At 39.2% G+C, this 14,451-nt stretch overlaps 1 protein-coding gene across 1 annotated transcript; it reads left to right on the forward strand.

Moving 5' to 3' along the window:
• Positions 1-957: 957 nt before the first annotated feature.
• Positions 958-12,741, forward strand: rogdi (rogdi atypical leucine zipper). The gene is made up of 11 exons (XM_070847452.1): positions 958-1,114; positions 3,057-3,128; positions 5,496-5,578; positions 5,860-5,914; positions 6,024-6,104; positions 8,067-8,162; positions 8,281-8,379; positions 9,085-9,198; positions 9,288-9,337; positions 11,223-11,349; positions 12,638-12,741. Exons 1-11 carry the CDS (start codon positions 1,040-1,042, stop codon positions 12,677-12,679), a joined length of 894 nt encoding a protein of 297 aa, XP_070703553.1. The 5' UTR covers positions 958-1,039; the 3' UTR covers positions 12,680-12,741.
• Positions 12,742-14,451: the final 1,710 nt, after the last annotated feature.

Below are 14,451 nucleotides of genomic sequence, written 5' to 3' on the forward strand. Positions count from 1 at the left end.
ATCTCAAATATGATAACTGCAGGTTTGTAACAGTTGAGAGGCCATGACCAGAATACCATCCCTGGTTGTGACCAGGAACCCAATGTGAGGAGGGTCCTCATAAAATCACATTATTGCCATTATAGACAAACTCTCTTGCACTGTTGTAAGTTATCAGATGAACTCATAAAGGCGCTACTTAACCCTTACATACTGTTCATATTTTATGCCTTCACAGCGTGGTCCAAGAATTCCCTCAGTGACTGTCTATACCAAATTTTGAACTACAGATCTATTTAGAATGTCTAAATAGCCTATGCACACCAAGTCTTCCTGCCATGTCACTGAAATGGCAGCTCAGGTACCTTTTATAATGTTATGAAACGGGTCAAATTTGACCCGGAATGTCATAAGTTTGCTATTGTGTTTTCAAACGACACTGATGCAGACTTGGAGTTCAAATATATTGAAATGTCGCCATGTCACTTTAAGCTGCGCAGTGACGTATGTTTGTGTGACGCTGGACTAGTAGGTGTGGCCATTTTAATGGTGAACTTGTGACTAGCGTAATGCCGCATTCAGGTAGTTCTCGTAACGACCCAATTGCAGTCCCCTCATCATAGTTGTTTGGTCGGAAAAAATAAAATGTCAGTCAGCATAAATATACTTGTTTCTGGATGTCTTTTTATAAAGTTGACAAACAGCATACAACTGCGTTGTGCCCCAGTGTCAGAATGAAGACGACAAATTACACATGTGGCATAATGAATGCTTGAAATTAAGGACTAAAGCACATGGCTGAAAACATAGTGCTGTTTATTTGCTCTCAGTCCCTTAAACGTTGCACGCCAGTAGCTTGTATCTTCCAATGGGTCATTTTGTCAATTGAGTTTACCCCTGAGTAGGATCGCTCATGTGGGCGCTTGCATCATTTCCGACAGCACGCGAAGGCAACAGATCCTCAGTGAAGCTAATAGGTAGTTCATGGTAGTGAGACACCTTCAAAGAGAGGACAGCGATTAAAAGTGGTAATCGAGGGATATTCTGTTTGCTTCACAAAATGCTCAACCCGCAAAGGTCTCTGTCTGAGCTTCCCAAGATGTCCGCTGCCAGTCAAGTGGAGAGAGCTGTGTTGGTAAGGTGTTGTGCCTCTGCACTGCAGCAGTGCTATTTGGCTAGCTGCGTACTGACTGTCGGTTAATATAACGTGTTCACATTTGTGTTTGATATTTTAAAAGCACGTAACTGGACGCAGCTTTAGTAGCGTATCTGCTTATATATCTGCTGTTCTGATGGACAGGAGCATCCACGCGCCCCCGTGCAGGTGCTGTAGCCGGGGCTCGCGCTGTCACTGTAGTTATGATGAACAATCGGCCTGTTTGTATGATAACACGGCATAACACAAGACAAGCTTAGCATGTAGCTAGTTAGCGTAAAAATGTCAACAACTAACTGAATTCGGTTTCCATTCGTTGTATTTACTGTTGTGGGTTTGCCCTGTCTTTAGGGAAGGATATGGCCCGTTATCACTATATACTGTACTGTACTGTAAACCGGTTAGACATTATTAATACTATGACTTACCTTTTGAAATTAGTAGTAGTTAATGAAAGTAGACCTGAGTTATAGTAAATGGATTAGGGAAATGCTTTATTCCAAGTGTCACGTGGGGACAAAGCATTTTTCTCTTTTGAATTGATCCTGGAGTTCACCAATGGAGACTTAATAGAATAAACACTCATAGGGATAAATAGCAGTGTAATGAGTAACTGGGAGATTGTTACATACACCCACACGTTTAAAAGCTCAACCCATTATTATGAAATGTTATTTCAATAACAGAGTTTACTTCAGCAGGTTTTACTTCAGAATGTCCCCTTCCAAAGTCTGTTTTTATTCAACTACTGGGCAGAGCCAGTTCTGTAATTCATTGTCTGCTTATTCAGACCAAAGAACAGTCACATAACTGGATGATCAGCCCTGTTTGTCTACATTGAGAGATAAAGACTGTAATGAAAAATAGCATTATAAAATGAAAATGTAATTGGAAAACATCGCACTGTACAATAAAACAGACATTAGAAAAATGACATTTTGAATATACTGCTGGAATGAAATATGTTCGACTTGGAGTCAACTGTTATTGTGGAAAATATATTGTGTCTGTATTTATTCATATGAAGAAGTAGCTGTGTTGTTTATGTAATATTGAATATTGGCCCTGTAAGTCAGCACTCCCTGCTCCTCCTTTGGCTCGAGGCAGACATGGCCCCTAATGCACATTGAGGGTTACTGAGTGTATATCCCTGGAAAATAAAATGAGGTGCAAAGTACAAATGACTGAAATTGCAAGCTACGAAAAAATGTGCATTAAGGTACATCTATATATTGCTGTTATTGTTTACAGCTTTACAAGCAATAATTACATAAACTGTATCAAAGGTTGCACGATACAACATGTCAGAGATGTTTTTTACAAGGCTAAAAACAGCAATGACATATATTTACTATTATGATAATGTATGATGTCCAGCAGTGAGATAGGAGTTGCACAGATTAAAGTAGGATCATCTTTAGTATTCAGTGATGGCATCATCTGTATTCACCCAGCCAGATATAAAGAGAGTGAGAGAAAGAACAGAGCATCATGGACAACTCTTAACACTTCCACCAGAGAATGTAGTTCCACCTTCAGGACCAGCCACCATCCTGACCACCAGCCTGAATGATAAAACAACAACATTCAGGAAACCTGCTACTGCAGATGGTACTAGAACACCTCAGAAAGTACTGTCAGCTCTGAGTCTTCATGTACAGGGTCTCAGTGTTCCACACTTAGTCCACTTGTCCAGGTGGACACCCAGGTACTTAAAGTCCTTAAGTACTTCTATGTCTCCTTTGATTGAGACAGAGGAGTCCTGTTTCTTCTGGGAAAAGGACTTTTGAATTTCAGCTTTGCAGAGACAGCAAAGGAAGCAGAGGTCATCCATTTAGATAGTGATTTTGATGTTGCTTACTGTCCCACCCCATTTCCCATGTTTATTTGTGATAATCAAGTAGAAGTTTCTTTTTGGTAGGAGGAGGAATTCAACTGGCTGCTTAAAGAAGAAGTGCATGCTGTCCTGAAGCAGCTCCAGGATGTCCTCAAGGTAAAAGCTAAATTTACATGTATTTACTGTATTTAGAGCTAAGTGATGGGACACAAATCAGTACTGTAATATTAGAAGGCCATTTCAGTAATGTTACACACGAAGATCTGTTGACTTGTTGTAGTTAGTCCTACTCAGCCTGTGAAAACAGTTATCTGTATGTCTGCAGGAGCCTTGTCAGGTGTGAGAAAATGGCCATGGTGATGTTACCCCTGCCAAGGCTTAAAAACTTTTATAATAGATATCCTGCCTTACAAACTGGTTGCATGGAGTCTGAAAGACCTGGGTGTTTACTAGTCACAAAGGGTCTAAGGAAGAGGTGCAGTCAAGTTACATTATGAAAAATGTAGGATCTAGTGTTTTTGACACTTACCAACTCTAGGGACTAAAAATCAGAATATCTCAGCATCTGCTGTATCGATTTTGTCTCCTAACCCAATGGACAATGAATAATCAGTGTTCAATGCAATGAACAGTGTCCCACTGTGATGCATATTGAAGAGACAAAGCGTCGCACACACAAGTAAAGTTGTTTTTATTCGTTTTCATTTTCAGTTCTCTCAAAATCATTAATTTGAGTAAAAGAAACTTGTGAAAATGTTGCTATATATATATATATATATATATATATATATATATATATGTGTGTGTGTGTGTGTGTATATATATATATATACAGTCATGGAAAAAATTATTAGACCACCCTTGTTTTCTTCAATTTCTTGTTCATTTTAATGCCTGGTACCATTAAAGGTATATTACCTGAAGAATACAATGAACACGACAAAAAATGCAGCTGATTCCATAATATGTCATGTCCTATTTGACATGCTTAAGCTTAATTGTATTCCCAGGGTATATAAGAGGCCATTTCATGTCATAAGCAGCACTGCACGTGCAAAGGCCTAGAGTGGTTTCCTGCTTACATTCAAGCCGTAGCACAACTCAGAAGTTGTCAGATCTCACATAATGCCTAAAACAAAAGAATTATGTGAAGCCACAAAGGCAGCCATCTTGGCACTGTTCGAAATTAGCATGAGTGAGAGACAGGTAGCCAAAAAACTGAAGATCTCCAAGACAGCCGTTCATTACACCAAGAAAAAGCAAGCCGAACTTGGTACTACCAAATTGCTAGCTGGTCGAGGCAGGAAACGTCTTTCTACCCCACGAGAGGACCGTGCACTCATCCGTTCCTGTGTCAGGAATCGTCGTCAGACCTCCAGGGACCTTAAAAATGAGTGGGCACTGTCGAGAAATTACTTGTTCAGCAAGGACAGTTCAAAACCGACTTCTTGAAGCTGGTCTGAAGTCACACAGGGCATGGAAGAAGCCCTTCATCAACGAAAGGCATAGGAAGGCCCGGTTACTCTTTGCTAGGGATCACAAGGATTGGACTGTTGATGATTGGGCTAAGGTTCTCTTCAGTGATGAATCCAATGTTGAGTTGATGCCCACTCCAGCCAACTTACTGGTTAGGAGGAAACCTGGAGAAGCCTACAAACCAGACTGTCTTGCCCCTACAGTAAAACATGGGGGTGGATCGGTGATGATCTGGGGTTGTTTCAGTATGGGTGGAAGAGGGCAAATGCAATTGTGTGAAGGGCGAATGAACCAGGTCACGTACAGGGCTACTCATGAAAACAGTCTTCTTCCATCAGCTGATAAACTCTTTCCTGCCTCGAATGACTGGATTTTCCACCAAGACAATGCCCCTTGCCTCACGGCAAGGTCAGTTAAAGCCTGGATGGAGAACCAGAACATTCAAACCATGCCTTGGCCTGCTCAATCACCAGATCTAAATCCAATTGAAAACCTGTGGAACATCATCAAACTCAAAATGGAGAACCACAAGCTCAAAATCAAAGCAAATTTGTTTGAATTTTTGCAACAGGAATGGGCTGCTGTGACAGCAGAACAATGTCAGAAGCTGGTGGAGAGCATGCTAAGACACATGGCTGCAGTCATCAAAAACAATGGTTATGCAATCAAGTACTAACTCCTGTCTGTATCATGTGACTAACAGACAGAAAAGAAAACATGGAATGCCTAAAAGCACTGGTTTTGGCAGTACAATGCCATAGCTATTGATGTAAGAACTTAAGTGATTTTGGTTATTATCAAGAAAACCATGGAAAATGGCTAGATATCAGCTCTTAAATTAAACTCTTATGAGCTATTTTTGTTGTTATCATTATATTTGTCCAAACAAATGTACCTTTAGTTGTACCAGGCATTAAAATGAACAAGAAATTGAAGGGTGGTCTAATAATTTTTTCCATGACTGTATATATAATGATATCAGCTCAAAGGACTTCACAACACAGTGTTTAAAATGTCATTCTAATAGTATGTTTTTGCCATCAACAGGAGGCATCTAGACGTTTCTCAATGCCATCACCAGGTCTGGAGAGTCAACTCAAACAGGAAAACTTCATCCTCGGCAGCTCAACGTAATGCTGCACCTCTGATCATTTTGTTTTCATGTGTAATTTTTTTGTACAGTTATAGCCATAATAAATGTGATACAATGGTTAGCTCATCTTTAGTGAAAGAAGTAGCCATGTGATGCTCAGTGATAGATGGTATGCAGAGATACTAAATGAATGTGTAGGTAATTTCACTCACGTTGTAATCTTTCCGCGTTCAAACACTGTTAAGTCTTCCCTTGCCATAATGTCTTTCATAATGTTTCTCTGGTGATGTTAAAATAAAAATGTGATGTGTTTCACAGCATGGATCAAGTGAAGGGGGTGCTCACTCTGCAGGGGGAGGCTCTGACTCAGGCTGTGAGTTTGTCTTGTTCTTATTGAGGCTGTATCCCTCTTATGTGACAAGGAAATATTTATTTAAGCTAATGCGTCCCCTGTTAATGTTTTGTTTTGGTTTTCTTAACAGGACATAAACCTGAAGGTTGCAAAGAGTAGCCAAGTGCTGCACTTTCAGTTCAGAGAGGACAAGCAGTGGAAACTGCAGCAGGTAGAGTATGTCTGTGTGTAACACCGCCAGAACAGTGGAAACAAAACTGAGAAAAACACAATAGCTGATTTTTTTCTCTTATACAGTGTTGTATCTGAGGTATCTCAAATGTAGTACTAGAAAATTTGCAATTCCTGAAGAAATTGCAGTGTGAATGCTGCCTGCCGAATAGTTGCCGGCACACTGCATTGCTGTCTGTTGTAATTCATGGTTTAAGGTTCCATGATTTAAGTGATAGGATTTCCTACTGCCTATGAATGCACCATGCGCGTGTTTCTGTGTGTCAAACGCCACTAGTTAAGTTGCCATGGTGATGGTGCCTGCTGAGTCACTCTGGGCTCACACAGCTCTTTTCATAGAGATTTCAGCTGTGACACATCTGTGAAAATCCAGGTTTTAGCTAAAAACAGTAACTGTCACAGCTTTAATGTGTAGACATGTGGAGAGAAGACACTCTGCTGAACACGTACATGTAGTTTGATGTCTCTAACTTCTAAATTGAGAGAGCTGGAGCAGGTTAGAAAAGTGTTTGTTTCTGCCTCCCTCCTGAAGTTTGTGCTCTCAGTTAACATGGCACTCAATGAGGCAGTTGGTTGGCACTCCTGTTGCTTCGAGGCTCATGGAGGCAGCTGTGTACATTTCTTTGTTTCCGTGGCCACATTACTGCGATGAGCACGATTTTTCTTACGTTTTGATGCACAAATGGTGAGTCTGAGTGACTGTGAGCGTGAGAGTGAGCTAAAGCCAAATTTTCAGACGATATTTCTATTCCTCTGCACTCTAGCAATGACATCATCCACTCTAGGCAGCGCAACACACACCCATTAAAAAAATCTGAGAAGGAGGGAAAACAGCATAAAACTAAAACTGCGATATTGTCAAATGTCAAAAATGAGGAAGCTAGAACCTTTCAAAGTGGAGGAAGTTGAAGAGGATTTGAACATTCTGCCCATAGAATTCAATGTTAAAAAAAAAAGCTGAATATTTTAAAAAGTTTAAAAGGTTGAAATGTTAAAAGTCATGGCTGGAATGTCCTCAATGAGCTGAACATTTTGATGAATGGTTTCTGTAGCTGAAAGTATGAAGGAGTTGTTAAGTGCCGAAAAACGTACGGAAGAAGAAAAAGTCAGAATAATAGTAATAGTGTGAATGCTGTTCAGCAGCATTCACATCCTATCCTTAATGCTATCCTGTTCTTTATTATTAGTGTGCATTCATATCAAAATCGAAAGGTTATCGAAATCCCACCACTCAGATCATGGAACCTTAAACCATGAATTACAACAGGCAGCAATGTAGTGTGCTACACAGCTATTCAGCAGGCATTCACACTGCAATTTCGTCAGGAATTGCAAATTTTCTAGTACATTGTATTCTTCATCTAGTACATTGTATTCTTCATCTAGTACATTGTATTCTTCATCTAGTACATTGTATTCATGTCATAGTTTTTTGTCTGATCCCACAAATCCAAGCACTTCATTTAGTTCTTAATTTACAGTAAGTGTACAGTGACAGTATTACACATGTTTTGGAATTAGTTTTATAGTAAAATATATAAGATAATAAAAAAGAACTTAAATACTGTTTTCTATATGTATATATGTGTTTGTGTGTGTATATTGTAAACAAATTAATGATATTATCAGTCACCCTTTTATGTCACTGTAGACGTTTGGAAGGAGCATACGTTTGAAACTACCCAGTGTTTGCTCAGTAGACTTATGCAGTCTGATACTGACTGCAGGGCCTAATGATAGGTCAGAACATGAATACTGGGTTTTCCATGGGAATGATCACCCAACTTTGAACCCATTTCACCATGTATATGTCGAATATAGTCTTATCGTGGCTTTAAATACAAAATATTGCTTTTGTTTGCAAAATATATGAATGCTTGAATCCTGCCTTACTCATCCCTCTCACAGTTCCACCTCTCTCTTCTTTAAATTCATCGATCAGATTCAGGATGCCAGGAACCATGTGACCCAGGCTCTCCAGCTGCTGAGCAGCCATGATGAGAGCTATCACTTCAAAACAGGCGCTGAGGTTAATAAGGTCTGTCCTCTGTCTCCTCATGCTAATCACCCTGCTCTAGTTGGTACAGAGCTGAACATGGAGAGCAGTCCTTTACTTTGTCAGTGCCACTAACTTCATGTTTCTATTATTGCTGTAGCTCATGGATGCAGTGATGCTCCAGCTGACGCGAGCACGAAACCGCCTCACCACCCCAGCCTCCATGACACTGCCTGAACTGGCCACCAGTGGTCTGATGGTATAGGACATAAGAGAGTACACACTAGGCACATACTGCTTTTACACATTGAGGACCATGACAGACAATACATTTTTGAGGCAAACATCATTCTGACAAAATCATAATGAAGATAATATATTGGCCAATATTGGGCGGCTGTAGCTCAGAGGTAGACAAGGTCATCTATCAATCTGAAGATTGGCGGTCCGATCCCTGGCTCCCTCAGTCCACATGTCTAAGTGTCCACGGACACTGAACACTGCACCCCAACTTGCTCCTGAAGCATAGCGTTGGTGTGTGAGTGTGTGATAAAATAGTCTCCTCCAACTTAGGTTCCTCCTCTATGAGTGATGGGTGAATGTAGCGCTTTAGGTGGGTGGAATGACTAGACAAGCATTGTATAAGTACGGACCATTTACAAATTTTCTTCTTTTTTTGTTAAAAAACAAACAATTATACCAAGAAACAAGAATACCTGCAGATTTAATTGGTGGAAAGACTGGAACTAGAAAAGTGGGGGCTGTTATAGTACATTAATGCTCATAGTGTCACAATTACATGTTCAACCACCACATAAAGTTGAAATGTGTTCACATACATTTGCCTGTGTAATGTAGGTGCACACACACCCAATGACAAAATGCAGATGAAGCATTGTTCTATTATTCCATGTTCCTCCTTTTCCTCTGGTGACCCTCTCTGTATGTCTCCTTTCATCACCAGAAAATGTTCACTCCTCCAATGCCTGGGGATGTGATGGTGAACTTTTACATCAACTTAAGCAAACTGTGTCTGTTTGTGTACCAGCTTCATGTGCTGCCTCCCAACACCACTAAGGTTAGAGCATGTGACTCCACAATACTACATTAGGCTACACACAGCATCATGTGACTCATGTTTTCTTGTTTTGTGTCTTATCTGGACAGAATTTCAAGCCAGCTGGAAGCTCAGTGTTGCACAACCCTGGGGCAATGTTGTAAGTCCTGCTTAATTTCTCTCCATTCATTTCCTGACTTTTCTTTCTTTTACGTGCAACAATTGTGTTCAAAATAATAGCAGTGTGTTTAAAAGAGTGAGTAAAGCTCAAAATCCTTATAATAGCTTTTATTTCCATACACGCAAATGCATTGGGAGCACTGCACATTCTATTCCAAATCAAAACATGAAGATGCAAAATGCATCAAATTTGTTTACTTTACAGAAAGTGAAGAAAAAGGAATATTAGGCTGTTCAAAAAAATAGCAGTGTCTGCATTTTTCTTTACAAACTCAAACATTTACTGTAAAAACTGAAAAATACTTGAAGATTTAGCTTTCCTGTGAATCACTGAACTAATATTTAGTTGTATAACCACTGTTTCTGAGAACTGCTTCACATCTGTGTTGCATGGAGTCAACCAACTTCTGACACCTGTGAACAGGTATTCCAGCCCAGGACAATTGGACTACATTCCACAATTCCTCTGCATTTCTTGGTTTTGCCTCAGAAACAGCATTTTTGATGTCACCCCACAAGTTTTCTATTGGATTAAGGTCCAGGGATTGGGCTGGCCACTCCATAACATTAATGTTGTTGGTCTAGAACCAAGATGCTGCTGGCTTACTGGTGTGATTGGGGTTGTTGTCTTGTTGAAACACCCATTTCAAGGGCATTTCCTCTTCAGCATAAGGCAACATGACCTCTTCAAGTATTTTGATGTATTCAAACTTATCCATGATCCCTGGTATGCGATAAATAGGCCCGACACCACAGTATGAGAAACATCCCCATGTCATGATGCTTGCGCCACCATGCTTCACTGTCTTCACAGTGTACTGTGGCTTGAATTCAGTGTTTGGGGGTCGCCTGACAAACTGTCTGCGGCCCCTAGACCCAAAAAGAACAATCTTGCTTTCATCAGTCCACAAAATGTCGCGCCATTTCTCTTTAGGCCCGTCAATGTGTTCTTTGGCAAATTGTAACCTCTTCAGTACACGTTGTTTTTGCAACAATGGGACTTTGCGGGGGCTTCTTGCCGGTAGCTTGGCTTCACATAGGCATCTTCTAATTGTTACAGTACTCACAGGTAGCTTTAGACCTTCTTTGATCTCCCTGGAGCTGATCATTGGCAGAGTCTGCCATTTTGGCTATTCTTCCATCCATTTGAATGGTAGTTTTCCATTTTCTTCCACATCTTTCTGGTTTTGGTTGCCATTTTAAAGCATTTGAGATCATTTTAGCTGAGCAGCAAATCATTTTGTGCACTTCTTTATATGTTTTCCCCTCTCCAATCAACTTTTTAATTAAAAAGTTGAGTACGCTGTTCTTCTGAACAATGTCTGGAACGACCCATTTTACTCAGATTTTCAGAGATAAATGCCCTATAACCAGCATGTACAACATTTGCTGCCTTTGTTCTTAAAAGGGCCACCTGTTTGACACCTGTTTTTTCACAGGATGAATGACCTCACTAATTGAACTCCACACTGCTATTATTTTGAACACGCCCCTTTTAATTAATGATTCAATAACACAGAATCAGGAGCATGCATGTCATGACTGTTGGATCTGTTGGTTTTCTATTACTCTACTACACCACTAGTAAATTATTTGCCATGTAGAAATATAATTTCTACCAAAAACAGTGATTGATCTGGTTAGTGATGTTGGACTGCTATTATTTTGAACACAACTGTACATTAACTGATTACCATAAATAAGATACAACGAATACATTCAAATATATGAATAGTAAATGGAAAGAATGAGATAGTTACTGCTAATAGTTTAATTAAGAAATATTCTGTGTGTACACTGGTATTCTGGGATTTCAGGGCTGTGTTTGGCTATACTGTTTTTGTTGTGAACACTTTCCTCCACAGTGAGCTCAACAATAACCGGTTTGAGGTGAGCCATGTTCACAAGGTAGAGTGCGTGGTGCCTTGGCTTAATGATACACTAGTGTTCTTCACCATTTCCCTGCAGCTGTGTCAGCAGCTCAAGGACAAGGTGGGTGTCTCTCTGCAAGATGACTTTTAACATATTAAATACACAATAAGATTCAAGATTTAAAGCGTTTATAGTCAAGTGTACAGTGCAGAAACGGGTTTCCCTGTACAATGAAAATCTTACTTTGCCATCCACACTGAATGCCAAAGAGTAAAAAAAGAAGAGGATAGAATAAAATATAAAAACATATAAATATAAACTACTATTGCTAAATAAACTGCTATTGCTTGACATATAAATATATTTACAAAATGTGCAACTTAACATAAAGTACAGTCAGTGTGCAGATGAATGTGCAGATTAGAGGTAAACAATGACATGATTTATAAATATATATATATATATATATATATACACACACACACATATGTATGTATGTATACTACTCACAAAAAGTTAGGGATATTAGGCTTGTTGTGGTATACCCACCGCTGTTGTTAGATTTTCTTTCAATAAATTGTTTAAGATGAATAAAATGACCATTGCATGCTTCTACTTAAATGCCCTACTTTCATGATATAATATCACTGTCGCATTTACTTTTTACATTTTCCATATATTTCACCTGAAAGTCGAATATCCCTAACTTTTTGTGAGTAGTGTATATATATATATTGTATGTGTGTGTGTGTGTGTGTGTGTATGTATATGTATATGTGTGTATATGTGTGTGTGTGTGTGTGTGTGTGTGTGTATATATATACACATACATATATATACACATACATATACACACACACACACATATATATATATATATACACATACACACACACACACATATATATATACACACACACATATATATACACATACACACACACACATACACATATATATATATATATACACACACACACACATACAATATATATATATACAATATATATATATATATATAGCAACTCGACCACCACCGAGCCGCACATTTTGATGCGTTTTTTTGTGTGTGTGGTGCAAAGGCTCTGGGAGGAGTAGCGCTGTGAAATTTTGGCGGAAGAAGAGGAATAATAAGTCAAAAAATAAACCAACAGAATAACAATAGTGGGCCTTGCTTGCAAGCGGCCCACTAATAAACGAACAAAATAACAATAGTGGGCCTTGCTTGCAAGCGGCCCACTAATTATTAATCAGGTAAATACACGCATCAGATCAGGTTCGATATCAATAGATAGCCTATATGAAAGGACTTGGATCAGGATATGAATGAAAAAAGCATGATCCATATTGTTAATACTTTATTTGTCATCACTCATAGAATAACTCAATCGTCCTTCTGTCCATGCAGATATCTGTCTTCTCCAGTTTCTGGAACTACAGACCTTTCTAATCCATCTCTCATCCATCCGGTCAGACCGCAACTAACCACAATAAGTGTAAGGGACATCCTGGGAAGGTTTTTATGTTTTTAATATTATTCAGCCATTCAGTTTCAAGTGTTCCATGATGAGTTGAAGGAGCCAGTCAAACCAGAGCAGATATCAATGTTTGCCATTCCCAATTGTGTTAGCCCAGCTGACTCATCATTTCTCTGATGTCTTTGTTTTGCATTTCCTAGCACTGACTTGAATTTCTCAATTAATGAATGTGATTGATGCTGATTTATTATTTATTATTAGGATTATGTTGTGTTACATTCAAGCGACTTAGTATTTAGGTTTGAATATAATAGGTTAATAGTTAATGATACTTATGAATTGTCTTGTCGTGTCAAACACTAATTTGTGCACTCAGGGTTGGAAGACAAACAGCACTAAGAGGTCACAGTGGGAATTTTCATTCTGAAATACTTTGACTTCCTTCACAGCTCTTCTAAAGTTTCCTCACCTTTTGGATTCCGTCACAGTATAGTCCAGTTTTACTTGTCATAGTTAATTTTCTGGTCATGGTTTTCACCACTAAGCTGTTATGTTTCCCCTTTTTCTTCTTCGCATACAGAGAAAAATTAAAGTGAACCAAAACACATTAGTAAATGTCATGAGAGAACATTAACAAGAAAGAACACAGGAGGAAGCTTCTTACCAGCCCAAAAATGTTACATATTTGGTTGTTAATCCAGATCAGACCTCAAGTCACTCTATTGCTAACTGCTAACAACTGTTGATTTCACTCAGGGGCATCCCAAAATGCAAATGTCACCTGGCCACAGGAGCCGTTTAACTCAAACTTGCATTGTAGACCTTGTCATTGGATCAGATTGAGGTCAATGATGTTCCCACCACAAATTGCTTCAGAATATCCCTGTGACCTGAGTGAGACCACTTCCTCTTAACAGTACTGTTGCATCTGTTTTGATCCACACCTAACTACGGATTAACAGATTTGAAAACAGCCTGAGTTTGGGTTTAAAGCCCACAAATTTGTAATAGAACTTCTGTGTAAGATATAGAGAATGTGTGGAAAGAAGGAAAGTGTGGTTTGAAAGAAGATTTTGACCATTCGTGTTTAATCTGCCTGCTGTAAATCCCCCAACAATATGGAAGTGCAATACTAAACCACTGGATTCATTTTCTAATCTCTACATTTACAGTACTCCTCCTTTACTAATGAAGCCCATCCAGAGTACTGTACCTGGTTATGGCCATCTTGCAGACACTACCTCTCACTACTTATTTTACCAAAAAAAGCCCCCTTACTCTGGGGATTTGTTAGTTTCACTAATTCCATAATTATGGAGAGCTTGATGTTGCATTCTATATTTGGAATGCAACAGTATTGGCAAAATGTTTTCTTAGGGAAGGAAAAAGAGCTGTGAAAGGATAGAGTTGTACAAGGAAAATATTTCCCCATTGTGATCTTCTTGTGGACACAAACATGTTGGTAAAAGAAAGTATGTTTCTTATGTCAGTGTCATCTATTTGTTTCCCAGTTTCAATGTTTAAAGACATTCCTGATAGCCTCGCAAAAGGCTTGGGGTTGTCTCACAGTAAATGAGACAGCGCTTTATGGCCCTTGAGTTTAGTTTTAGGTCTTATGCACACTGTGTCTTCAGCTCCATAGACATTGCTCAAGGGAATAAGATACAATACAGAGTGTGTTAACATCCATCCATCCATCCATTGTCTATACTGCTTATCCTTAAGGGTCGCGTGGGGCTGGAGC

The sequence above is a fragment of the Pempheris klunzingeri genome, chromosome 17, assembly GCF_042242105.1.
Source record: "Pempheris klunzingeri isolate RE-2024b chromosome 17, fPemKlu1.hap1, whole genome shotgun sequence".
In the NCBI taxonomy this organism is placed as follows: domain Eukaryota; kingdom Metazoa; phylum Chordata; class Actinopteri; order Acropomatiformes; family Pempheridae; genus Pempheris; species Pempheris klunzingeri.

Coding starts and splice junctions, on each gene's coding strand:
- rogdi (XM_070847452.1), top strand. CDS start 1,040: ATGCTCAACCCGCAAAGGTCTCTGTCTGAGCTTCCCAAGATGTCCGCT. Junction 6,105..8,066: donor AGCAGTGGAAACTGCAGCAG/GTAGAGTATGTC, acceptor TTCATCGATCAG/ATTCAGGATGCCAGGAACCA. Junction 9,199..9,287: donor TGCCTCCCAACACCACTAAG/GTTAGAGCATGT, acceptor TTATCTGGACAG/AATTTCAAGCCAGCTGGAAG.